The sequence below is a fragment of the Coffea arabica genome, chromosome 11e (genome assembly GCF_036785885.1).
Source record: "Coffea arabica cultivar ET-39 chromosome 11e, Coffea Arabica ET-39 HiFi, whole genome shotgun sequence".
Lineage (NCBI taxonomy): Eukaryota > Viridiplantae > Streptophyta > Magnoliopsida > Gentianales > Rubiaceae > Coffea > Coffea arabica.
This window is the reverse complement of record NC_092331.1, coordinates 16,267,075-16,294,530: the sequence shown is the minus strand read 5'-3', so window position 1 is coordinate 16,294,530 and position 27,456 is coordinate 16,267,075. Positions and strand designations below refer to the sequence as shown.

Here is a 27,456-nt window from a genome sequence, read left to right as displayed (position 1 = left end):
TAAAACTACTAAAATTTTCATCCATAATCACAGAAAATGAATTAAATGAGTGAGAGAGTAAAAGAAAAAATAGAGTAGAATACTGAGATATGAAAAAAAAGTGTGTTGTGCATTTATATAGAGGGTTAAAATCTGACCATTGAAAAAATTAACATTTCAAATTTATCGTTGCAAAAAATGAATCTAGTCGAAGTTGCTGGCCAAAATTAGAGTCAGGCTCTTAAATTTTGTAATGGGTGTTACACGGCCATAATGCGTGTAATGGGTGGCCGTGTAACCAACCCATTATAATGTCAGACATTACACCACCATTGGAGATGTTCTTACCTTTTTTCCTTACATGCATCAAATCGCTACAATAATTTTTCTATAAAAAATCCAAGAAAATGCAATCCAAACAAAGTACGTTCCACGTATAAGTTATGTTTGAAGATGTTCCTCATTATCTGGTATTCTCCTATCCCAACTTTGGCCAAAAGAAGTCAACTAAGTAATGCCCTTTCCAGGTAGAGATTTCTGCCATGGTGCCTCAGCAACAGAAGCAAGGAAAATTTGCTTTTCATGTTGGAAAAATCCCAGCTGCGCTGTCTGAGCTACGACTAGAACTGACATGGGACATAAGTTCGTTAACATCCAAAAAGTCTTCAATTGACAACTGCAATCCGGACAATTAGAATGAAAGGTCCTAGACCACAAACAACTTCCCCCTGCCCCTTACAAACTGTACAACGAGGTTTCAACCTAAAAGCATCCAGCCTAAAAGCTTAAAGAGCTATATACTATGGATTATGTAAGTCGATTACGACTAAGACTACTCATTTTCTTGCCTCATGGCCCTCAAAATGAGATCTTCATCATCTGCTATGTTTTCATCATCATCTTCATAATATTCATCCAGCTCATCTAATATTGACTGATTAAGACTTTTACGCGATTGCCTTCTGTGCTTCTTTGGTTCCAACCGTGGCTCTGCTTGCTTGACACCCTTGCCTCCCACCTTGTACCTGAATAGGAAGTTTTGAACCAATGTAAGCTCCAGAGAACATCCACAAAAGAGGAAGAAAATGCAGAAGAATAGGAAAAAACTGTCAATTCAGCAAATGCTGCAACAGTAAGATTGATAATCGCTTCGTTGACAAAGGTGTAAACATGCAGGAAATATGACTCTAGTCGTCTATTCTCAGCTTAAGAAAGATGTAACACAAGGTTCATATAAAACTTCAAATCATCTGTTGCCAACACTTAACGTGCTATGTTATAACGGAAAAAGCTGTTATTTCCAGATTATTTTCCAGAGGTTGAAGCGAGTCAATCTCATATGCTTACAATCTCCTAAAAATGTAAAGATCGCCATGTAACTATTGTAACATCATATTCATTGGAGAATTGTTTTGATGGAACAAATCAGAAACACTATTCTGAGATGAAGGACTTCTATTTGCAAATGCTGATGCTGCATGTGATCCTGATTCTCTTCTAGTTTGAAATGCATTAGTAGTCTACTAGAGTCCAGACACAGGAGTAACTATTAATATTCTTTTCCATCACATCAAATAAACATGCTCAAGTTGTAATAAAGTATGCATACAGAACTTGAAAAATTCACATAACAGGGAAGCAGACATTCAAAAGTTGCAAATACTCTCAACATACCTTACATCACCTTCTTTCTTAGTTCCTATTGTCCTTAGTTGAAACTGCTCCCTGATTTTAATCTCATCCAGCAGTTGAAGATAGTAAGCATACCTCTCCCAATCCCCACTTACAATACACCCAGGTTCACCAAGGTGTAAGCAGTCACTAAATGAGCATTTTGTAGGTTCCATATCCTTGAGCATTTTACGTATCTGAAGAGAGTTAAATAAAATGTAAAGCCCCTTTAAAGTAAAAATTCAACCAAATACTTCATCATGGAATGAAAACTGGAAAAAATGGCCTCATCAACTTCAACAGGTGAAAAAGATAACAAAAGAAAGTAGTGCAAGAGAAGAAACCTCTGGAAAATGTTGAGCAAGAGATTGCTTCGTGACTTTAATCAAACTTGGCTGGTTATATCCTGGTGTATCAGCAAGATAACCCCCGCCCATCAATGGAAGCAAAGAAACATGCCGAGTAGTATGCTTTCCTTTTCCACTTCTTGTTGACACCTCTGCAACACGTTGCTCTTCAAACCACTTGCTGCCAAGAATCTAAGAGATAAGGGTAGACAGGATCACAGAGAGAATTTAGAAGGGTCTACACAACCTACAAGCAATAGCCATAAAGAAGGGCGAAAAAAGGTAAACTAAGAGGAAGAACCCACTGGATAATACCAATTATCCTGTTCAGAAACGCCCACAAAATGTTTATTGTTCCTCAAAGCATTGATCAAGCTGGATTTCCCAACGCCACTTGGACCTACGATTACAGAAGTTTGTTCTCTCAGGTTGAATTGCAAGGTGTCAATTCCATGCTTTGATTCAACACTACAAAATATTGGTTCATAACCCCAACTCCGAAGCTTAGATTTCCAAGTAAACAGCATCTGCAGAAGTTTGTTGTTTTTTGTTTAAGTAAACAAACAATGGGAAGAAAATATGGGAAAATGAGGAAACAGCCACCAACGATGGAAGAACGAGCACAGAATACAGTGCAATCCCAATTCCTAGATGACCAGGGATTGATGCAGAATACAAAATGGAACAGAATCTAACGGTGAAATTTTTCAAAAGAGGCCTTTCAATCCAAAGTTTGATCAACCAAAATGGGAGGCATAGTACCATAGAGAGTTGCCTCAGTGATATGTATTATATCCCCCTCAGATAGAGAGTTGCAGATAGACTTAGTAAGAAGCCTCAGAAAGTACGAATAAGGTCGCAGCCCAAACAGATAACAGCCAAAATAGAAAACACAACATAACTAGGCATGGAAGATGCAGAAAAATCCAAACAAGTTTACAGATCATTGAGATCAAAACAAGTTTATATTTAGGGCATGCATAACCTGAACTTCAGCGACCAATAGCAAACACATACTAGCATTTTATCCTAAATATGAACTTTATCAACTAAAATTATGATTAATACAAAGCTCGAAAAACGAAGCACATTTCACAATAAACTTGGGTATGAGAATCTCGCTAACTTGCAAATAGGTAATTGAAATCTAACTAGTGAATAAGCAGAGCATCACTAGGAAAATGTGTTGAATCTCCGGACCTCTTCAGTAGCAAGTTCAGACTTGTTGAATGCAAGAGTAAAAGGAATTCTGGTGGATTCAGCTTCCACCAGAAACCTCGTTAAAGCAAGCGCCTCCGGTTTGGGCTGGTCCATGGAGAAAAGAACCAACAAATGATCCACATTTGCCACGGGCGGATCAGCGGTCTCCGTCTTTCTTTGGAAGACATCTTCTATCATCCCCCTCCTATCAACCCAATCAATAGAGCCTACCAAAACCTTATCCCCAACTAGTACTCTCCTTTTTATCTTTTTCAATACAACCTTCACCACACACAGCAATTCCATTCCAATAGCTCCTTCTCCTGCTGCTCCTCTTCCTCCTCCTCCTCCTCCTCCTCCAGAATCTGCTAATTCATTTTCATTCTCTTCTTCAGGAAGCTGTTGGACAATGACGCGCATGAAATTTGCTTGGGAAGCGGCCACTAGCCCGACGGCTTGGCTTTTCGAGAGCCGAGGCTTATTGTCTTGGTTCAGAACCGGAGCCAAAGAGGAGAGCTGCTTAACAGTTTCGCGAGCTTTGAGGAGGTTTTTGTTAGGTTGATCAGGCTTCCTGGACACATTTTGGCTAAGGTTTTGGGAGTGGCGCCGAGCCGCTGCGGCGAAGATGGAGAAATAGCGGTGGCAGCCATCAACCGCGAACAGGGCTGAGGAAAGTGGAACTGTTAAAAACGTCGTCGTCCTAAGGCGGATAAGTGAAATGGGACGGATCATCATCACCGGAAGAGCTAGTCGGAAGTCTGTACTTCTACTACTAAGTAGTCACTTCCTATTAGCGAGAAACAACAGCGAAGAAGAGTAATATCGCAAATTAGATCATCCGTTTTATCTTAGTGGTGAGGATTTTACTGGAATCTTTATTCAAGTGTGAGAATTTCATTTTCATCATCATCATCATCATCTTCTTCTTCTTCTTCTTCAGTGCTTCTGGATTTCTCTCACGAAAATTGGAAAGGCCGGCAGTTGGGAATTCTATTGTGAGTGTGCCCACGTGGACTGGGCCTTCTGAGGCTTCCGAACTGGGCCACCTTCCGCAATAATTTAGCAACTCAGCTGGGCTCGGATGCTTCTAATTTGCGTTTCATGTATTTTGTTGGCCCGCACCTATTCTTTCATTTTATTATTTTTTTTAAGTATTACTATTATATCTCTTCACGACTTCACCTATCCGTTTCCTCCATTTCTTGGGACGTTTCCTCCTCTTCTGCGCGTACTCCCACCGCCTACTCTCGCAGCTTCCCCCTCAGGCTCACTTCCCTCACATTTCCATTTCCCAGGTAATTTTTTATATTCCCCATTTTTTTTTTTAAATCTTCATCTTCTTTCTTTTTTTCGTTCCTAATTATCAGTTCCGTGTGATCTTTTGTTTCGCTCTTCTGTCGCCATACGGATGATTTCGGTACTACTACTGCCATATGAATCTTCTGTCTAAATATTGGGAATTTATGTCAATCATGCCTTGTCCTGCTTTTAGTCTTCAGCTAATTTCGTTTGGGCTTTTTTCTTTTAAATATTTATAGATCTGTTCTTTTTTTTTAAATTCTTTTTAATGAAATTCGAGCTGTTTATAGTTTGACCTGAGCTACTTTTGTTGGAGTCTTAATCCGATTTGAGCATCTAAAATTACTCTTTCCCTCAAATTTGGATTTTTTTGGGTGAATTTTTAATTACAGGGAGCTCGTTTGACCTCTTTTATGGTGTCTTATAAATCTTGAACTTGCTCGGCATTGTATTTGTTGATATTTGTATTGAGCTTCTCGATTTAAATAGTATGTGAATTATGAGGATGCCATTTTAATCCTTGAAGATCACTTTTGCTTCACAATTTAGTTAATTGACAGTTTTCAATTGCTTTGATAGTTTGTTGGTGAAGTTTCTAGTTGCTATTGCAAGCTGGGGTTGTTAGATCTGAATCGTAGTACTAGTTTTCATTGTCATGTCGTTTAGAGTGCTACAAATTTTAGTATATACTCTCTGCAAGATGAAGATATTCTTTTACCATTTTGATCCCAGACTGCGGATTCTTTTACCATTTTAGTATAAGCCTCGTGGTTCTCTGCTAGAATAGCATTTGTGTCCCAAGGAATTGAGTATTAGTGTACTTCGTTCTTGGATGTGTTGCCATCTATCTCCAGTTCTTATCCTCGTTCTTTATGTTATTGATTTTTTGTGTGATAGACATTTTATGCTATCTATTGATAGATGGATTGGCAAGGGCAGAAGCTAGCAGAGCAACTCATGCAGATAATGCTGGTGAGCTTTGCTGTGGTGGCATTTATTTCAGGCTTTGTTTTGGGCTCATTTCAGATAATGCTGCTGATATATGCTTCTGGCGTTCTATTGACTTCTCTCATTACTGTTCCCAATTGGCCTTTTTTCAATCGCCATCCCCTCAAATGGTTGGACCCAAGTGAAGCTGAGAAGCATCCCAAACCGGTGTCTGCTAATACTAGCTCAAAGAAGAAGACTGGCAAGAAGTAGGTCACTTGACTAGTTTTGCTTAGCATTTTGCTCAGATATTTGTGATGGGAGGTTTATTAGCTATATTTTAATGCCTTCATTTTTGTGCGAACTAACATTTTGCTGAATGTGGCCTACATCTGACTTTCATACATTGCAAATGTTTCTAGTTTTCACATATGGCTTCTACTTTGTCTTCTAGTTCTGGTATGCTTCCATGTGTGCATGTATCAGGATCTTAGATTGTCAGTTCAAGTGCCTACTTGTTTTTGGTGGGTTATCGAATTGCTTGTTTATTTTCATTATAATTAGTCAAGATTTTTTCCGGTACAATCCTTTGTATCATGGTCAAAGCAGAAAGGAACAAGTTTGTGTTGAAAGTCTTGCATAAACACTTAGAATTTTTGGGTTTATTTTGGGGTACTTACAGAAGTACAGTGTTGCAAATTTCCCTTGTTGCATGATGGATTTGGTTTATCCATCTGCGTCTCTTAAAAATGTACTTTCTCTCTTAAAAATGCACTTTCCCATTTAAGGCTTTCGGTAATTGAGTTTTGCGAAGTGTTTGGATCTCTGTCCTGCTGAACCTATTTGGATTCTTAACTATGTCAAAGGGAAAATAAATGGGAAGAATATACGTCCACACCTTGAGTTATATCTGGTGCATGCAATCTGGAACTCTTATGTTTCTAATTGTGATTGACTAGGTCTTTGAAATTGCTCATACTGCTCATGGGATAGGATGAGATGCAATGCGAATGAGTTCTCTCATTAAGTCTATGTATATTGTAGGTCAGTTATCTGCTTGCCTGTAGTTAATATATTTGGCATCCTTGATTTGTAGCTGTTCATAGTCAATTCTTGCATAGCTAGAGATCATTAGTCAGTGTACTAGAGGCTAGAGATCATTAGTCAGTTTTTGTGACATTGAAAGATTACTACTTACAAGGATCAAACTGTTTTGACCAGGTAGAACAGCTTGTCTTTTCTCCTCTATTCTTCCCATTTCCCTGAACAAATGATCCTTTATTACATACTTTCTTGTGATGTACCTTTTTTTTTGCCTCTCTGTGTTGTTTTTTTCCCCCTTTTTTCCTTTCGGGTTTTTTTGTCTGGGGTTGTTTTGTTGGTGGTGGTGGTGGTGGTGGTGGTGGTGGCGGTGGTTGTGGGGGGGGGGGGGGGGGCGCAAGGGAACGGGCAGCTGGAGGCATTGTTCATTGTACATGGAGGGTGGATGCTTAGGCAATTGCGGCTCATCGTTTGATATTAATCATGCGTCGCCTTCACTGGTTATGGTGTTCTAAAGAGGAACGAGCATTTTTATAAATTTCATCAGGGTGAGAGTATTTAGACCACATCCAAGTGGAACAAACAAATGGATGACATTTTGGCTCAGCTTTGATTGAATGTTGCTCAGAATTGGCATTCGCGTGACTCTAGTGAATCCTGAGAATTTGCCTTGACCATGCATCAAGAAGAGGTTAAGATTTGGTTTTTGGTTAATTTGTTGTGTCATTCTACTCGTTTAGGTTGGGGTGTAACATTTCAAATCAATTTGATCGTCCTTTTTATTTCAATTTATTTTATTTATTTTTTTAAGCATAAAGCTTCTCTCATCCAGATGATAATAACTGCTGTGAGCCTAGTTCTCACGCCCGTTATCGAGGCTTTATTGTTTAATAGTTACTTCATGCAATCTCACTCCCATTTTTCCCCATTTTTGTGGGGAAGAAATTCATCTTCATTTTCCGCTGCACATAAAAGTGTACCGACGTTCCACGTATAAGTTATGTTTGAAGATGTTCCTCATTATCTGGTATTCTCCTACCCCAAATTTGGTAAAAAGAAATCAAGTAATGCCCTTTCCAGGCAGAGATTTCCGTCACGGTGCCTCAGCAGCAGAAGCAAGGAATATTTGCTTTTCATCTTGGAAAAATCCTATTTCAGGTTTTGACAACAGCATGAAGATGTTTGAAGAAAATTAAGAGTGAAGGATCCTGAAAGTTACCTTCTTAATTCCTTGTGATTAACAAATAAACTTACTTGTGCCAATATAATCTCACATAAATGCAGTCTAAGGAGCAGTTTTTTGTGGGAGCGCAGCTGCTTGTGACGGATTAATTTTTGCCACTACAGCTCTAAAAAAAGTGCCGCATAATAAGTACATTTCTGTCAATTAGTTTTTTTTTTTTTTTGTTTAAAAAGCCTACCATCAAGCTATTCACAGTTTTTACTTCAAAAACTGGCATAGACATAATGGTTCGTTAGACAGTTGTAATTCATGTCAAAAGATAATTTGTATGCTTCATGAATCCATAGATAGATGCACATAATTGGTGATTTTTTGAAAATATAAGAAACACGCATACTCGGCAAATAGACACATGCAAAAGAAACAAATTCTATCTAAACATAATCCTAGTTTTAGTTTTGTCTTTGTGTTAAAGATCACTTTTTCTTTAATTTCCATTGAATGTAAAAGATGTTCGAAAAGCACCAAATATTACCCATTGGTATGAAAATATTTTCCGTACCAAAGCCCTATTTTTCAAGTTATGGAGAGTGGACTAGTTACATTCTGAAAATGCTTTTATTGTCTAAGTACCTTTCCAGCAACAGCACTGCACCCTCGCATAGCACTGGAATCAATTGACTTCAATTCAAGACAAAATTTTGAGGAGAGGCCTTGTTTGGATTGCTTGTTTCCGTCGGAAAATATTATCGTTTTCCGTGATCATATTTCCCTATCACCTTTTTCCCTCACATATATCAAATCGCTACAGTAATTTTTCCATGAAAAATGACGAAAAATGCAATCCAAACACAAACTTTTTTCGTTTGTTTATGTACGATAATTTGCATAAACAGAGCATACTTGGTTTTGTTAGATTACCAGTATCTAAATACAATACAGATACTTATGTAACAATTGATTGGGAAAACTATGGCGAATAGCTCAAATTATAGCAAGGGTGGGAGAAACTCCTCAAGAGTTAGTACTGTTTCCTAAACCCAAATACAATTGCATCGCCTCTCTCCTCAAGGGTTAGTACTGCCTCCTATACCCAAATACAATTGCAACACCTCTTTTCACTCATGCCAAAATAACATGGCCTTCCAATTTTAACGCAAGACCGCAGGAAACACCCAAAAATCCTGCAGACTACTTTGACCCGGCCTGAAGACATACTAGGAGTGAAACTGTCCAAATTGCTAACCAAATTCTAGCATTGCTAAGAAGGTTTGACAAAAAAAAAAAAAAAAATATCCAGACGGGTGCGTAGTGTACCTGTCTGATCCTGTGGTAGTTCAGTTTTCATCAACTCTCCTAGACCCAGTTGAGTCTCCCCCTTCGATTAGGATAGTATAGGATACTATAAATAAAAAGTAACAATTGACAAAAAAAAAAGAAGGTTTGAAAAATTGTACCGTGGACAAAGAGCCACGCTGAGCCTCCGAAGAGATCTCGAAATCTAGAATCTATGATTTAATTAGTTTAAAATTGTAAGGTATGAAAATGACAATATTTATTTTCAAATCAAATTAATATAAAAGATGAAATATATTATATGAGGAGTATGGAGAAGATGTGAAAGTCATTAAAAAGGGAGAAAAGAGAAACTAAAAATCATTAGATAGAGAATATTAGATTGTTTAATTAGATAAGAAATTTGAACATAATTAACAAACAAGGGTAGATTTGGTAGATAATATAAGGTAATTGAAGTAATTCTATTGATTCTTTTAAGAATTAAGCATTCAGTTAGGATTCTTGTGCTGAAAAAAATACACACAGGTTCAGCACTGCTTAACAAGTTCAACAAATAGATTTTCATTTATCAAACACTTAAAACATCTGAATGTCTGAAAAAATTTAGATTCAACACTTTTTTATGTTATCAAACAGACCCTTAACCACTTGACGATTCAGCATCTGCAACAAAATCAAATTTCCAGTCATCCTTGTTCAAGACATGATCCAAAAACTAAATTAAAAATGCTGAAACAATTAGTAGAAATCGAATAATTTAGGAATTATATACAAAAAAAAGTATCAATATAACAAGAAGAAGAAAGCAGAAGAGGCCTAGAAATGTAGATTCCAAATGTAACAGTTTGAGAAGCATTCAATTAGAGAATTGGCAAAAATCATCAAGAAAAATAATCCATTAACTGTAGTGCCAGCAAAAGGAACTTGTGGAAAGCAAGAAAAAGCAGCTGCCATTTTCAACTTATAGAAAGAGTGATGAAATGGCTCCACATATATAAAATAACATCAAATAAGTACACTGGCAACCAGAAGTCAATTTACACAACTAGGTGGAAGAGATGAGTCATAACTGGATTCAGTTGGTTGATTACGAGAGATCAAGCTTAAAAGTAGCAAAGCAGAATATCCTCAAAAACTACGTAGAAGAAACACAAAGGGTCTGTTTGGATCTCTAGTAAGATGAACTACTACAAAAACTTGCATTTTTTTTTTTTTGGACCAAGTCACACATTTTGTCATAGTCACTACCAAAAGATGCTTTAACAACAAGAGAAAAGAAAAAGCTCCTGAAATCATGCCCAAAGTTTGAAGGCTGTGACATGATTGTCTTAAAATATACACTTCTGATAAGTTATTAGCAGAGTATTATTAGCTTCTGCCTCTTGGTAACCTTAGTTTATGTGCTGTCTAACTAGATACAATACAACGAAATGCTTCCTTTTTGAGAAAGTCAACAAATGATAAGCTATGAATAGGATAGCAGTAATTTAAATGTAACCTTTTAAATGCCGAGTCACTATCATCATTTCCAAGACTAGAATATAAAAACTTTAATTGACAACAACCTGGCGATCACCTGATGAAATTTTCAGGCAATAATGACACCCTCGAGGTTGAACTGTTGAAGTTCACCAGCAAATTGCATTTCATTGTTCCTTTAAGAAAGTAATAAGAGCATAAGAAACCTATCTGATTTGCGCCAACCAACCGACATCCACAATCTGCGGCTGGCTGCTCTGCTCCTCCTCCTCCCCTTCTGCCTTAATTTCTGTTGTTGTTTCCATTATTAGAAGGAAGATATCAATCAAAAATGGGAATTTGAATTCAGAAAAAAGAAAAAAAAGCTCAGCCGTTGAATATTTTTTGCTCAAGAGTGCTGGAAGGAAAAGAAAACGGAGAAGAAGAAGTCTTTTATAGATATTTACTCAAAGCTGTGAAGAGTGCTACAAAGCCGTCTTAGCTCAGCCGGTAGAGCGCGTGGCTTTTAACCACGTGGTCGTGGGTTCGATTCCCACAGACGGCGAAGGTTTTTGCTTTATGGCGAATTTGTGCCGTGGACAAAGTCCCTAAACTACGAGTTTACCATCCTTTGTGTTTTCTAACCATTTCGTTTTTTTTCAATGCACTAATTGACTTCTTTTGGCATATTTTTGTCCAACAATTTGCCTCCTTGCAATACTTGAAGCAAGTCAATTATGTAGTGTGTGATTTGCCTTTTAGTGTTGCCTAGTTAAGCAAAATGTGTTTTATAAATAATAATAATAATAATAATAATAAGAAATGTTGATCAGATTTATATCTATACAATTGGACCTTGCTTTAATGAAAGGAATATATTATTCATTTTGCTGTATTGCATCAACAAACTGACGAAAAGCAAAAAGTCCCACAGGTTAAAAAACAACTCCAATTGAACCAACTTCAAATTGCAAGGGTTCTTATAGGAATAAAAAATATGTTTTAGGCTGCTTTAATAATTTTGTGTTTAATTCTCTATTCAAGTTTGAAACTAACTTAAGATATAAGAAGATAGGCGACATACTTTTTATTCAAAATCTTATATTCCACTTTTGTCTGGTGAGTTAAAAAGATTAATTTTATGTTAGGCATGTCATTGTTAAAAAGTTTTTTTTTTTTTTTTGCAGCTCCATCTTCTTACAAACAAGTAGCATCCATCTAACAACATTGCAATCTTATACTTTTATGGTTTTACCTAGTGATTTAAAATGGATAATTTTATGTTGGGCAATCTACAATTAGATAAATTAAAATTTTATAGTTCACTTTTGTCCGATAAGTTAAAAAGATTAATTTTATATTAGGCATTTTGCTGTTAACAAGATCTTTTTTTTTCTTTTTTTTCTGTGCAGCTCCATCTTCCCGCAAGCAAGTAGCATCCATCTAACTTAACAATGCAATCTTATACTTTTACCTAGTGATTTAAAATGATTAATTATATGTTAAGCAATCTACAGTTAGATAAATTCTTAATGAGTTTTTTTTTGGTACGTCCATCTTCTTTCGAACAAATGGCATCCATCTAACAATGATGCCGTGATTTTTCATTATTAGTGAGGTCGACCTCTTTGTCTTTTGCTAAATTGGAGAGAAGAGAAAAGTTTTGTACTCCATTAGGAAAACATTTTTAACTTTTAAGCATGAAATTCAGATACCCAAACATTCTAGGGGCCATTTGGAAAATCTTCCGAGTGCTAGTTTTTACGTTGATTTGAGGATGTGCTTTGTGCTATTCGAACGTTTGACTACTGAGAACTGAGGAATCCGTTTGGATTAATAGTAGGGATAATTTCAGAAACCTCCCCTGAGGTTTCTGACACTTTCACTGACATCCCCTGAGGTTCTCAAAATTTCACTTACCTCCCTTGATAAAAAATTGGGCCCCTTTTCTGACGTCATCAGGGCCAAAATTACAGATATATCCCAAGTAGTTGGGGTTAATTACTACCGTTTATGTTTAAGTTACATAATGAATTTTCTTATTCTTTACGTACCTATTCTTGTCATGCAAGATTACACGCCTGACTTCAAATTACGTACTTTGCAAGAAAATGTCTGTGGAGTCATTTGTTACAAGACAAGAAGTTCAATCAAATAAGAACAATTTATGTACACAGGTGGGATTGGGAATTCAAGCTTGTCCTTTTTGGTATTTAGGATAATGTTTTTATATGAACTCAAGGAAGATGGATAGCCTATTTTGCAAGGTTATTAGGTAATTTACCTTTGTGGAATTCTTGATATCAAGCCATTTGATTGCTAATGTGGACAGGTGGCTTAAGCGCGTAATAAGTGCCATGGATTCGAAGTTCGGCTGAAATATCACATATCGAACGAAGTCTTTATTAGAAACCTAATTAGAAACCTATTAGAGTTCAGTGAGCTCTCGTACTAAGCTCCACCGCCAACCCTCCATTTCGAAAAAAAAAAGACAAAAGCAAAACAAAAGCAAACACACGAAGCGCAGAATAACGTTGAAACCCGCAAGCGGGATTATGTGTTTTTTCTATTTCAAGGTTAGCTCGCATGCGGGTTAATGTTATATTTGAGCGCGAGAAGAAAAAATTGGTAATTAGGCTCTTTGGGCATTATAAGTAAATATTTAAATTAATGGCAGTTTTATTACACCAATATTATTGTATTATCATTATTATGATTATTGTATTATTTCTTATGCAAATATAACATTTAATTATTTAAATTTGATTTTATTTTTACAATTTATAAAATTTTTATCACTTATATAATATTTTTAAAACCCTAATACATCTAAATTTGATTTTATTTTTCAAATTTATAAGATTTTTATTTAAAAAAATGGGATACGGATAAGATATCCGGTTGGTTCGATTTGCATAGGTGCATATGAGAATATCCGAATACTCCTGAAACCCGCAAGCGGGATTCTGTGTTTTTTCTATTTCAAGGTTAGCTCGCATGCGGGTTAATGTTATATTTGAGCGCGAGAAGAAAAAATTGGTAATTAGGCTCTTTGGGCATTATAAGTAAATATTTAAATTAATGGCAGTTTTATTACACCAATATTATTGTATTATCATTATTATGATTATTGTATTATTTCTTATGCAAATATAACATTTAATTATCCAAGCAGTTTGATTTTATTTTTACAATTTATAAAATTTTTATCACTTATATAATATTTTTAAAACCCTAATACATCTAAATTTGAATCTAATTTTCTACAAGTCATACTTATAAATGCGAAATCTAACAAAAAAGTTAAATACAATTTTTGCAGGTCAAATTTAACAAATGCGAGCTATTTGCAAAATTTTAAATATTTGCAACATTTTTTAAAACAAAAATTAGAAGCTTTCTGCAAATAATTCCCTACCTCTCAAAAAATACCAAAATAAAAAAGATAAGAGCTCGCATTTGCTTCCTAGAAATAATTCCCTAGCTCTTAAAAAAGGAAAAAAAAAAATTGAGAAGAGCTCGCATTCGTGGAATGCGAGCTCAATAACCAGAGCTCGCATTCCACGAATGCGAGCTCTTGTAAGCTCGCATTTGTGAAATTCACAAATGCGAAAACCCCCCTGACGGAAATTAAACCCAAAATCACCTCTTTTGTAGAATTTTTTTAAAATTCATCACAAAGTTGGAAATTTCTCAATAGAAATACAACTTGTCTGGATTCCTTTCACTCTCTAATATCATTACGGTTGCTTTGCGATTACAGCGGCAAAACCTGTTTTTAATGGAGAAAGATGTAGGTGAATTCCATGATTCTCCCCTATGGCTTGAAGAGGCCATGGTTGCAGCTAAAACTTTTTACTCAGAGCTCTAATTGTAGCACAGCAAATGCACTTGTTATCACTCCAAATTAGTAGCAAAGAATGTTAATAGCTTGAAACCTCAGAGGTAGTTAAGTTGCTTTGCTTTATATGCTATTGCTACTGAAACAGCAAACCTTCTGGCCGTTGCAATTTGCAGCTAGCCGTTGCAAAATCTGCCAAATAACTGTTGCATGGCACATCTGGTGCATGCAATTTTTTGTATTGCACTTACCCCCCCTCAACTTTACTAATTAGTCCAAATCATTTATTCTTCTTTGAATCTTCTACTAATACAACTTCTGCAAAGGGTAGCTATGGAATAAAAATACCTTCTCACACATGAAAATAATATTTTAATCTGATTTGGACTGGATTGTTACCACAAAATCAAAAGCAAGGGAGGTAAGTGAAATTTTGAGAACCTCAGGGGATGTCAGTGAAAGTGTCAGAAACCTCAGGGGAGGTTTCTGAAATTATCCCTTAATAGTATACTGACTGCCTAACGGCCACGGTGATAGCTCGGGTACTGGAATTAGTGGAATACCACTGTCTTCATCTCTCTTTGCATGCAAAAATCAGCCCATTTCTTCTTCTGTCCCACAACTTCAGAAAATCTCTGCAACTTCCCCTTCATCAGCATCATCAAGAACAGCTACAAGAAGAAGAGCTTTATCTGTTTTTGTACTCACCACATCTTTCTCTGGCTTTACACAACAATTGTCACTTGACAATTCTTCAACTTCTTGGTCCAAGCCCACAGGGCAGAATTTTGTAGAACTTCCCAATTCAGGTGGGGTCAAGGCCTTGGACCTTCGCCTTGGTGATGAAGCAATTCCTGTTGATGGTGATAAGGTACATACCACTGGGCTGTGATCTTTTTTGTATATTTTTCATTTTTTGTTCTTCTTCTGATCATACGAGAAGGCTGCTATTTATCTATGGAGTCATCGTTTAACTGTTTTAGGATACGTAAGCTATAATTAAAAAGTAATTGCTTAGTTGAGGAAAGTGATTAAATTTCTTTAGAAAAAATAATGTTCAAATATTCAATTCAACTGAAAACTTACAACGATTGATATTCTGCTATTGCCAGTGGAAGGTTGCTCTATTGAGATTTAACTTCGTTGTGGAGATTTGAACTTGACGCCTGTATCTATATGCCAGGTTCTTACCAACTTCAACGGCATAGCTGTCTGGACTATATTGAGATTTGATTTAAAGGCTTAAGTTTAGACTTTTATCTCAAGATTTAGGAAAAATAGAGTGGTAGGGATAGAGGATATGTTTGTTAAATTATTCCCAGGTACCCAAATTCACTAGCTTTTTATTAAGTAGTTCTTGTAAATTATTGGCATTCTTATGCTAATTTTTCAGCTTTGAGATAGCATTGTGATTAGATTTGTCACTTTTCGTTTTTCCCTGATAGGTACCATTACCTATTTGCACCATTAATTTTGTTTCATTTCATAAGGTTGTGAATGAAAAATTGTTTCTGCCAAGTGGAGAGAGACATTTTCTTTTGTGCATAGCAAGCGAATGGCAACAAGTATGGTGTCAAACTATCCCAAATTCATGACCTTAGAATCTCCAAATGTTCTTTAAGAATTAGGATCATTGCAAATAATTCATAGACTAGATTGAAGCATACTGCTGCTCTGTTGTGTTAATAGTAGGTTTTACATATACAAGTAATGGGGAGGTTTGCCGCAAAGTTTTGGCATATGTCTAGATAAACGAACTATTATCCTCTCTGTCAGCTTACGAGATTAGATTAGACAGTATCCTGTTAAAAACGAGGCTAACTACATGAATTTTTCGCTTTCTGAGAAGCTGGACACCAAATTGATCTTTTGCAACAATACCACATGCATTTTATTGTTTGTCTCTTGCAAGAAACTTTTCCATTGTTTAGCATATGTTGCAGATTAAGTCAGACTTCTGGATCAAATTCCAGGTACTCTTGAACACAGCTACACTCATTTCTCCTTAAACAAACCTTATTGATGCAATATGCAATATACCACTGAGGATACCTACTTTTTGCTTCTAATGTAGATTCTTTTTCTCTTTGTCATCACGGCTATAGAATTTCTATTACTAATCATGTTGCTATTGAAGCACAAGAAGGTCAAGTCATGGTGAATGTGATTAGGACAACCAAACTCTTTTATTTGTCAATTGAAGTCCACCTTCCTCCAGAAGAGGTTAGAATAGAGGGACTTTCTCAGCTCTGTTCATCTAAGTTCTGATCAATGTCTATCATATGTGTAAAAACGAGAGAGATGCACAGTTTCCAATAAACTATCTTTCTAAGGAATCATTAGATTAGAGAAAGAGAGGGATACTCTTCAATTGTTTTAGCTGAGTATCAACTTTCCGCGACAATTGCTGCATATGTAGAGTATTATGTTTGGGAATTATGTTCTGATTATCACTTTCCCTTCCCTCAAGATCCTTGTGAATGTCATACTTGAGTATGAATCATAAAATCCTTTCCCTATCGAGCAAATGAGGATTTTGCTTGACCCGAAAAATGACATTATTGCTGATTCATATTGCCTCTTATCTACATTGAGTTAGTTTATGGTGCTTTTAGTTCCAGAACATGTTGCCTTCTTTTGATCTAATAGTGCTCACTTTGGTTGTGTTGATAAAGTTATCTAGTATGTGCTGTTTATGGGGGTAATTGAGCAAATATATGTTGTGGATCCCCTATATTTTCGTTTGGTGCTCTTTCTGAATTTGGCTGTTAAAAAATATGTAGCTGAATGCACAATGATGTAATTCTTTACTGTACTCCTTGTGTACATGTGTCTGTAGGCTTTGTGCTGAAGTTGCATTTATGGTATAGAAGGGAACACTGCAAATTAAACCAAGCTATTTTCCATGTTCACTTAAGTTGCAATACATTACTATGGAAGGTTAGCAGCAAAACAAGGATGGCGGTTTGATTCTACATATGACCACAAGTACACCACAGGCGAACAAATTCCTTTTGAGTTCATCCTTGGTTCAGGAAAAGTAAGTCATTGAAGGATTGTCAAAAGAAACCTCTTGATGACATTTCTTTTCTCTGCAATCCCTGCTAGGTGTGAAATTACAGATCGATACAATGATCCCTAACCTTTTATTCTGGAAATAGCTTCTCATCATCTTAGATTTCTAGTTAATTCTCGTAACCAATTCATGACATTATGCCCTTCTTTCCCCATGAACATCAAAATATGAATTTCAATCCACTTCTATAGGACAATTATCTCCCTATTAGCTGCATTTTACAAGCCAATAAACAGCTAGTAATCCTGCATGGTGCCCATTATATAATGATTTAGACAACATGTAATGGTGCTTAGACAACATATGATGGTAATGGTGTCTGAGTTCTGTGATCTCTTATTTTCAGTTGTACACTAAATCGGTATACTATAGTTTCTGTTCTTTTCCTGAAATATGGTAATTTATTTAGGATTTTAGGAATTTGTAACCACTTTCTATTTTTCAACAAACATAAGAAAGAGACTTCAACCGATTTTTTATTAGATACTCTAATCAGGAATTGCAAAATGGAAAGTGGAAAGGTGAGGAAGCCTTGTGACCGCACCAGTATTACTTCTGAATGCTCTTGCTGCAAGTCAAGCTATAATGATGTTCTTGCTGTACAGGGTTGTGCTTCAAAGATGCTTGAAAAACTGGGAATGTGCATATACCTCTGGTACATGAATGGGCTGTTAAAACTACTTCCATTTGCAGCTCTAGATTCTAGTTAATTCCCACCACATGTAGAAGTATAAACATGATAAACTTTTTGTATGGGAGAAATAGATCCTGCATATTTTATTCTTTTAACTGAATTGCATCAACAAAATAAATATGGTAACTGAATGATGCCTCTTCTAAACAGCATTATTCCCTCTGTAGAGCTTCCTGTTCCTCTCTCTTCTTCTTTTATTTATTTTTTGTTTTTTGTAACCCCCTCTTTGAGTGGCACCAATTGAGGTGTGTGAGTAATGATCTTGCAGGTCATATCTGGAATCGAATCAGCAGTCAGATCAATGAAAATAGGAGGTATTCGTCGTATCGTTATTCCACCATCTGAAGGGTATCAAAGCACATCTCAAGAGACCATTCCACCTAATGTATGTATACCATTTACAGAGTCTTGTTCTTTTGTTTCCTAATTGTTGCTTAAGTATTTCAAGAGCAATGAATATGAAATTTGGAGTGCTTTCCTTGGTATTTCTCCAAACATACATGCAAAGTAAAGAAAGAGTTTCCAAGTTCACAGTGAGACATAGCAGTTTTACTTACTGAGTTCATATCAAGCACTATTATTGGTAATTTCTAAGTGAAGTGAATTTGTTGATGGAACATAGGGTACGATTTGACTTCAAATGGCAATTTGATTGGCAAAAAAAGAAATGAACGATAATTGAAATTAACTCTTCTATTCTGGATTGTTTTGAGAGTAACATAAATGAGGCACTCGAAGATTGAGAGTAAAATAAATAGTGTAAGGGACTGGATGTGTTACCATGATTTATTTTATGTTGTCATTGGCTAACTCATTTCTGAAATAGTTAAGAGTCCCTTGACTGTTTTGTGGGAATACTGCTGCTAGGAGTGTGCAAAATCGAAAAATTTCGATTTACCAACCGAATTCAACGGAATTTTGAATTTGGTAATTCGGAATAGAAATCGGAATATCCGATTTCGAATTAGACGAAATTGGGTCGAATTCGGTAATGGGATTTTTCAAATCGGAAATTCCGATTTCGAATTCACAATTCGAAATTGAAATCAAAATCGGAATTCGGAATTCCTATTTCGATTTCAAATCCATTTTGCATATATATATATATGTAATATAACATTTATATAATAATAATAATTTTTATATTCTTGAATTTGGTGATTCGGAATTCCTATTTCGATTTCAAATTCATTTTCATATATATATATATATATAATATTTTTTATATATACATAATATAATATTTATATAATAATAATTTTTATATTCGTGAATTCGGAACGAATTCGAATTCAGACTTGGTGAATTCGAAATCGAATTCGGTCGAAAATTCTGATACCAAAATTCTGAAAATTTCCGATTTCAAAGTTTCGAATTACCGATTTCGATTCTGATTCACACCCCTAATTGCTGTTGCAATTCCTATAGAATGGTAACATATAAGATGATTTGTTGCTATTACTGCTGCTGTATATAATAAGCATTGTTTGAGCTGATCAGAGTGAACATTCAAGCAGATGATATTTTATTTAATTTTATTTCATTCTACAGTGTACACAAAAAAGGTCAAGCTGCAAATATCTTAGTGTGCATGTATCCAATTGACATTGTCTCCGTGTCCTCTAAACAAAGATCAGAAATTTATTGGGAACTTCTGAAGCTGTTGTAGTGGTGGGATGAAAGGTGCAGATGGACGGTGAATAAAGGAAATCTAAAAAGACAAAAAAGTTTTAGACTTGAGGAAACCATTAGAACAACACATGTAAAGTGCATATATATGAACTGGAATTTGTTTCACTCCGTCCGTGATATATAATTCGGTCAACTTGTGATGGGTTGCATTCTGCAATGGCTTCCCATGATATCCTAAATCTTATACTGTTTGGCTTGATGCTATGTGACTGTGGAGGGAGGGAGATTTTTTCTCTAGTTTAGTTATTGGACTTCTCCCATTTTTTTTCCTTTTTCTTTTTGGTCTTCTACCTTCTTTCCCCTTTTCTCTCTGAGAACCGTTGAAGGAGAGAAATGGTGATAACATTACAGGTGTCTAGAGAGTAGGAGAAAGTTTGATTAGAAGAAAGACACAGGTTGTATGCTGAGCCTTATTCAGAAAATATTGTAATGACCAAGTGAGTGAGCAAGAAAATAAAGGTTAAGGCCCTAAGCAATGGAACTTCAAGGAAATGAGGAGACCGTTGCAAGCATTTATTAACTATGATGATAAACAATCTCATTCTATTAGAACAGATGAACGTTCTCCATTTGCCTAAACCTCAATGCTAACACGAGGGTAAGAGGGTTCTGCATGTAGTGTGCCTAAAGCCTAAAGCCTAAAGCTAACATAAGGGTGCATGTAGATGTAGTGCCAACAATACAAGCTACAAGTTCATATTTTAAACTCTATTACTGTCAGGTCAGGCAATTAAGTTACGTAAAACTCTGCAGGACTTAAAAATTCAAAACCCAGAGCTCATTTCATAACTTAAGAAGTTGAATCTTAGGTGCATCATCTCAGCATTTTACACAAACTTCCTCCATCATACATATTCTACACCTTGCCCTTACACACATTTGCTCTGTCAAAATATACCGGAGATTTGAAACTGCGCATGTTGTGCACCCTATATGCACACTTACACCGTGGGTAGAAATGAATCAAAACCTCAAAAAAATCAGAAGAGAGTGAATGGTTTAACAGCTTGAGAAAAGATGCATGTTACTTATGAAGCTTTGAGAATTTGAATTATCATTGATCTCTCTTTAGGATGTGGTACTCTCTTTTTTCTCTCCGCTTCTATCCATATAGGCAGTGGAAAACTGACAAGCGAGAATGAGTTTAGACGCTTCTTTTCATAAGTGAATGGTTAAACAGCTTGAGAAAAAATTCTTGCTGCTTATGAAGCTTTGAGGATTTGAGTTATCACTGATCTATCTTTAGGATGTGGTATTCTCTTTTTTCTCTCCCCACTCTATCCATATAGGCAGTGGAAAACTGACAAGTGAGAATGAGTTTAGAAGCTTTTTTTCATGAGTAATGTGAGACACGTGCATTTTCCTTCCAAGAAAGTCCTGGCATGTTCTGATTTCTAAAGATCCATGTCTGGATAATTTCACCAATCAATGCATTAGCTTTTCCCAGCTTGGGAGAAGTGGAGGTTTAGACGAGGCAATATTGCACCTATATGTGTCGCAACATAATCCATTAAGTTTGTTCGTGTAAATGATCTTTAACTAGAAGATACAGTGAAGGTCTTCTGTTTCTATGAGACTAAATATCAGAATTTTAACTTAGATTTTGTCTGAACAAGAAGTTGCATTGGCAAGTTTTAAGTGACATCCAAGGTAAAATGGAACATATTTTGTAGCCAAGTTGACCTTAATTAAGCTTCTTTTCTATCTCATCTTATGTCTCCTTTACATACTACAACTTTTGAATTAATTTTTTTCATCAAATTTCTGCCTTAATTCTGGTGTACAGTTTTTAGATAGGCAGAGGCTCTTTACTACCATTTGCAATCCAACTTATCTTGCCAATGGAGAAGGATCAACATTGGGGACCCTTATATTCGATATAGAGTTGGTCAGCTTAAGACACTGGTAATCCCATGATAGAGGAATTAACTTCAAATCTCTATTGTAATCTATGGTAGTCACCATAATCTCAAATTCCTATGCCACTTCATGGTTTCTGAGTATGCTGATAAAGGTATTCTTGAATTTCCGTGCACACAGTTCTTAGACCAATCAATGTTTTTATGTGGTCACTTCATATCACATGTTATTCTCAGCTAGGCATTTGACTTCGAAATTGTACAGAAATTTGGGTAGCCTGCAGCTAAAATTTTCAGCTGAAGCAGAAAGTGCAAAGGAATAGAATACAGATGGTGATCTATGTTGTGTTATACGTCCAATTTATAGCAATACTTTTACATCTCTCTACTGTGAGTGGTATTACCAGTCATACCAAGATAAACTTAAGAATGTATCCACATTCTTACATGAAGGAAAGCACAAAAATCCTGTCTTTTTGCATTATCTCGACATGACTTAGCTGGTTTAAAACTGCCTGATTTTCTTGTTTGAATGGAAATTTTCATGCTATAAGCATGCACGCTATCAATTCTACAAATACCATGTTGCTAATCTACGCTTGGAACGGGTCAACAAAAACTTAAAAGGGAGTTCTTCGAATTTTCTGCAGTTATTCTTTGACTTTTGCTGAAGTATTGTAAAGTCTAGATCATTTTTCTTACATAAATTGACTACCTGCCGATGATAGAGTGATAAATTGACTGCATATCAATTCAAAAAGAAGGAATTGTAGCATGAGATGAGTTGACAGAGCTGACTGAGCTTAAGTAAACCTGAGCAGTTTCAACATGTGGAATAAGGATCGTTTCATTTGCTTGAAATTAATGATACAGTTGTCAATGAACAATGTTCTAGTTTGCAGAAACTTTTGTGAGAATACAAGTTTTTACTTTCAGCAATCAGCATTCTGTTGCTTAGAATACAACATAGTAGTTTCCATTACTCATTTCATTTTGCTTCCAGTGTTTCTTAATACATTTTGGCTTCACTAATCAAACTAAACGTTGGCCTGCTCAAGGTGACAAAATCCTAATCATATGCCTGTAGTTGACTTGTTAAGAATTCTAAGATATTTTTACCTGGGTTTTATATAGTTCATGATAGATTAATTTTGACAAAAAGATTATATTCTCCTTAAGCTTTGGTTTTTGCTGATGATTTTGTTCCAATCTCCTCTTAAGTGATGGCACCCCTTCTTACATTAACATTTTGGGCTGGCAAGTCCATTTGTCTCCAGCAAACAAGTACACCATCACGTGTGACTTCAATTATTCACCGCTCATAAAATTAGTAGGTAGTGGCTGCCGTTGTTGATCAGAATATAATTCATTTTGCAAATAGTATTTGATTTTTCTCAAACACATTCAAATTCTGCTAGTTGTTAAACAGATCCAAATCAGTGTGTGAATTTCATGGAGTCATGTTCGTCAAACAAGTTAGTTCAGTAAAGAAGCATATATACATCTTTCAACCAGGAGGCACTTTACAACAAAGGAAGCAACAGTACATGTGAGAGTATGTGCTATCTGTATCAACCAAGAAGAAGGTTATGGGATACCACATTGGGAACCGACAACGGTGACATTGAGCTGATGATTGCCATAATCACGCTGGTCATCTAGAATTTGCTTGACAGAATCCTTGGCTGAAGCGCTGCACCATTTCAACTCAATCAACTGTAGAGTTGAAATTTCTCCAAAACAAGAAGGGATCTCCTCGAGTTGCTGACAGCTTAGCACCACAAGTTGCTCAAGGCAGGGCAGGTGCTCGCCAGAGGCACTCCATTGTACAATATCCAGAGAGTCCAGTTTCAAGAACTTCAGTTTCTGGAATTCACCTTCTCTCATGTCCCATTGCTGGCCCTCAAATGCCTTGCTGAGTAATTTCAGAACCTCAAGGTTGGGTAGCTGACCAATGACTGAAATTTCATCCCATGGTAGGCGAGCATTTGATATTGTCAACTTTTTCAGATTTGAAGGGAACGTAAACTTAAAAGGATATGGCGCCCTAACATGGAAGGACATCTTGAGTGATTGAAGCTCACGCAAGCACTCCAATATTTTAAAGGGATTGCTGGCTTCACAACATTCTTGCCAAGAATTCGAAAATATACATCCTAGCTTCTGAACACTGGGTAGCATCCTCGCCAACTTCTCAACATTTCCATGCCATATATAAATCGTAGACAGTGATTTTAAGTTATCCAACTGGGTAGAATCCTCAAAAAATTCTTGACTGTAGTGTTGGAAACTGAAGAAACAATGATCCATTATAACATCCCGCAAGCATACCAGTTTCCAAACAGCCTCCGGTAACGTGACTCTACCAATTGCTCCACTGAGATGAAAAGTTTCTAAGTTTCGGAGATTGCCTATTTCTGAGGGGATTCTATTTGTGCGAATTTTAATAGCTAAATACCTCAGATAAACCAGCTCAGCTATCTTGACAAGATCAGAAGTGTCGGCACTATTTCGGAATAGGAGATTTGCCAAATCCAAGACCCTGAGGTATTTATACTTGTGAACAGAACCATAATGTAATCGTCCCTGTCGGGTAATTCCACCCCCTGTCGCTGGCACCTGTTCTGTGAGATAAACTCTACCAATGGGACTCAAATCGGTGAATATCACCCGTTTACGGAGACTAGTATCTCCAATTCGAGGAGGCAAATCCCTCAACTCCTTCTGTTTAGGCAGATCCTCTCTATCTCCGGATTCTTTTTGTATATCGGTCATATCATAATACATCAAAGAACTTATCTGTGGCTCCTTGGTTGTAGGAAAAATGCTTAAAAGATTCTGCTCAGGCCTTCTAAAATCACCATAAAGAACTGAAATTCCACCGGGAAATATGTGTTCTTGCATTTCATATCTTTCTTGCTTGAGTATTGCTGAGCAAAATTCTCGTAGTACATCATGAACACGACATTCTTTGACTCCTCCTTTGGAACTTTTTCTGGTAACCAGTACGAGGCTTCTATCAATTAGATCATTCAAGTAACTCTCTGCCTCCTGAATTAAGCTCTTCTGGCCCGAATTTGGCTGATGTATAAATCCTTCAGAAATCCACAACCTTATCAGTTTGGATACAGAAATTGTTGTGCCCCGTGGAAATGTTCCCAAATACCAGAAACATGGTTTCAAGTGATCTGGTAAAAGCTTGTAGCTTCCGTCTAAGATGTCCCAGATTTGTTCCTGTATGCTTTGCGACCTGATGAAGGTTCTAGCAACCTTTTCCCAAGAATCTTTTTCTTTCTTTGTCCTGTTCAGAGCTCCCGCTATCAGAACCACTGCAAGTGGTAGCCCTTTACAACTGCAGGCAATGCGCTTTGAGATACTTGACAATTCCCGAGGACAAGTTTCTCCATTAAACAGCTTTAGCCATAGCAATTCACAGCTCTCTTCGCTGGAGAGTAGACGAAGAGCATAAGGAAAACTATTGGCATGTGTTGCAACGCCATGGCTTCGAGTAGTAAATAAAATTCTACTCCCATTCTCGTCATCAGGGAAAATTGAACATAAACCACTCCAGGTCTCTATATCCCATATCTTATCTAACACAATCAGGTACCTTCTACGCTTTAAACTTTGGTAAAGCATTTGACCAACATCTTCTCCACTGATGTCGTGGCTTGGATTGGCATGCACTTGATCTAATATACTGGACAGCAAGGTCTCTTTCTGGTAAACTTGGGATAAGCTACCCCATGCACGAACCTCAAAGCATGTATCAACAAAAGGATGCTTATACACAGCATTGGCGAAAGTAGTCTTACCTAGTCCTGGCATGCCCACAATAGAGAGAATCTTTAGGTGGCTTGATCCTTCAGTAAGTAGCCCAACTATTTCCGCTACTGCATCTTTCCTGCCCACAAGTTTATTAGCATCTTCCTCTATTTTGATTTGCATCCCATCCTTGGAACAGCCAGGTGCAATATATGGGGGTTGATGAATTTGTTTTGAAGCATGAGTATAAGCCTTGGAAACGCTATGGACGCCACTGTCCAAATTCATCTTCCAAGTGGTTTTCACCTCTTTCTGCAGTATCTTGATATCGTTGGTGATGACAAAGCTGCCCAACTTATGAAGCCAGAGCGATCCTTCACCGGCCATCAATGAATTGAGGACGTATTTGGCTTGGTAGGCTGCATGCTTAAACCGTGTCAAGAGAAATCCTATTTGTGAGTTCCCCATCAGCTCTGCGACTCCACTCAAGCAATTTCTCAAGGTTACCATTTCCTCATTCACCATTTCCATTTGATGCTTCAATGGATAAATGGAAGCTTCCCCAGAAAGCATTACCTCTTTTTGTTTGTTTATGAGGAAATCAACGAATTCCAATTCGTTGCTGCTGGGGCAATTAGATTGCAATGACAGAGGCAAGTATTTCTTAAACAAATCAGCTGCTTGTTGCTGGACATTTTGAACAGTTTCAAGCGAATCATGAAGGCCGAGACTCCAATAATTGGTCATTGTGAATTCTTCATCCTCCATTTTATCAGGACAAAAGTAGACAAAGAATCCAGTGTCCACGATCAAAGTTGCTATCGAGATATTAAGAGATTCTAATTCTTGAATTGGATTCTGCAATAGCATATCCATGAGACTGCTCCTAATAAACCTTAGCTCGTCAGCCAGGATCTGAAGTTGAACTTTTACCTCATCCGTGAACCTAGACTTGGTTGACAGAAGCACTAGTTTAGAAATGAGAAAGTCAACGAATCCCAGAACATGATCATCTGCTAGTCTTATTGCACTAGATCCTCCACCAGAAACCTCTTTCACCTGTAGAAGAAGAGAATTAAACTTTCTTAGCAAATCTGGAAGAATATAATCCATCATATGCTCATGGGCGACGAGCTCATCATCCACAAAACAGAGGAAAAGTGTATGAGAGATTTCCACAGCAAGCTCCTCAGCAATAGCCACGAAATTTCCCGGCTTAAACGGCACAAAAATAAGGCAGAGAAAAGTTTTCAAATATTTTAGCCTCTCTTCGACTACTGCAAGTTTTTCCCACTGGCTGATAATTCTTTGGGATTTACTGATGATACTGATATCCTTCAGATTCTGTAAGAGAGAATTGAAGTAACGTTTCAGATGTTCATCTCCGTACCTCGTACTGTGCATAACATATGGACAAGAGATGTACAGGGTGACAATGCGGGCAATATGTTTCTTCAAACCCTTCAAAGTTTTCAAATTGGAAGAAACAAGTTTCTCATTTCTGGTTGATACATCCTCCACTTGCTTCCATCGTGGTATTGGCCAGGGCTCAAAGGAGCGACTCACGTCTTGGACCACAATGACCATATGCTTCGCCAGCACCTCCATTTCTTGGTGTTCAAGGGGCCACTCGAACAAAAACCTGAGAAAGGGCCTCAAGATGCTTATTAGGAATCTAAGCGTCTGGATGTTTTCCTTCATGTCAGGATCGGAGCACCCATCTTCTAAGTCTATCAGATAGTTCAAAGGATCTTCAGCGTGAAGGGCAGACATCTGCAGTAATAATCTCTACCTATACTTGTAACTAATTTTTTGTGGAGAAATTGATAATCTTGAATTTTATGTCTTTTTTTTTTTGCAGAGAAATTGATTATATCTAGCTAGTTAGGTAGCAGGAGAAACTTCATTTTAGCACGATTATAAAATTGACTAGGCGATACGTTTGCAAAAGTCAAATTTAGGATAGTACTTTGTCATGGAGTGATTAAATACAAATCATGTTCCAATGAGTTAAGTTGGCACAATTGACTGCAAACGTGGAAGTAATCATTGGCCTTAGTTGAAAGGTCAATGTGCAGGAGGAGTTTTTTTTAAGCTTTCCCGAAGTCTAAATTCCACCTAATGC

The 27,456-nt window shown here is 36.7% G+C and overlaps 4 protein-coding genes and 1 non-coding gene across 5 annotated transcripts; 3 read left to right on the top strand and 2 right to left on the bottom strand.

Moving 5' to 3' along the window:
• Positions 1-622: 622 nt before the first annotated feature.
• Positions 623-4,098, bottom strand: LOC113719191 (small ribosomal subunit biogenesis GTPase RsgA 1, mitochondrial-like). Its single transcript, XM_027244317.2, has 5 exons — positions 3,198-4,098; positions 2,303-2,524; positions 1,995-2,189; positions 1,654-1,847; positions 623-1,004 (listed from the first exon to the last, which is right to left on the bottom strand). Exons 1-5 carry the CDS (start codon positions 3,930-3,932, stop codon positions 812-814), a joined length of 1,539 nt encoding a protein of 512 aa, XP_027100118.1. The 5' UTR covers positions 3,933-4,098; the 3' UTR covers positions 623-811.
• Positions 4,099-4,360: 262 nt separating this feature from the next.
• LOC113719192 (signal peptidase complex subunit 1-like) lies at positions 4,361-5,853 on the top strand. Its single transcript, XM_027244318.2, has 2 exons — positions 4,361-4,492; positions 5,418-5,853. Exon 2 carries the CDS (start codon positions 5,418-5,420, stop codon positions 5,694-5,696), a length of 279 nt encoding a protein of 92 aa, XP_027100119.1. The 5' UTR covers positions 4,361-4,492; the 3' UTR covers positions 5,697-5,853.
• A 5,043-nt stretch (positions 5,854-10,896) lies between these two features.
• TRNAK-UUU (transfer RNA lysine (anticodon UUU)) lies at positions 10,897-10,969 on the top strand. Its single transcript has one exon. It is a non-coding gene; the product is annotated as a tRNA-Lys (tRNA).
• A 3,216-nt stretch (positions 10,970-14,185) lies between these two features.
• LOC113718056 (peptidyl-prolyl cis-trans isomerase FKBP17-1, chloroplastic-like) lies at positions 14,186-23,910 on the top strand. The gene is made up of 6 exons (XM_072071936.1): positions 14,186-14,242; positions 14,394-14,467; positions 14,783-15,116; positions 18,284-18,400; positions 21,494-22,900; positions 22,996-23,910. The coding sequence occupies exons 1-5, from the start codon at positions 14,186-14,188 to the stop codon at positions 21,614-21,616; spliced, it is 705 nt and encodes a 234-aa protein (XP_071928037.1). The 3' UTR covers positions 21,617-22,900; positions 22,996-23,910.
• LOC113718057 (putative late blight resistance protein homolog R1A-3) lies at positions 23,154-27,104 on the bottom strand. The gene has a single exon (XM_027242979.1). The coding sequence runs from the start codon at positions 27,102-27,104 to the stop codon at positions 23,154-23,156; it is 3,951 nt and encodes a 1,316-aa protein (XP_027098780.1).
• Positions 27,105-27,456: the final 352 nt, after the last annotated feature.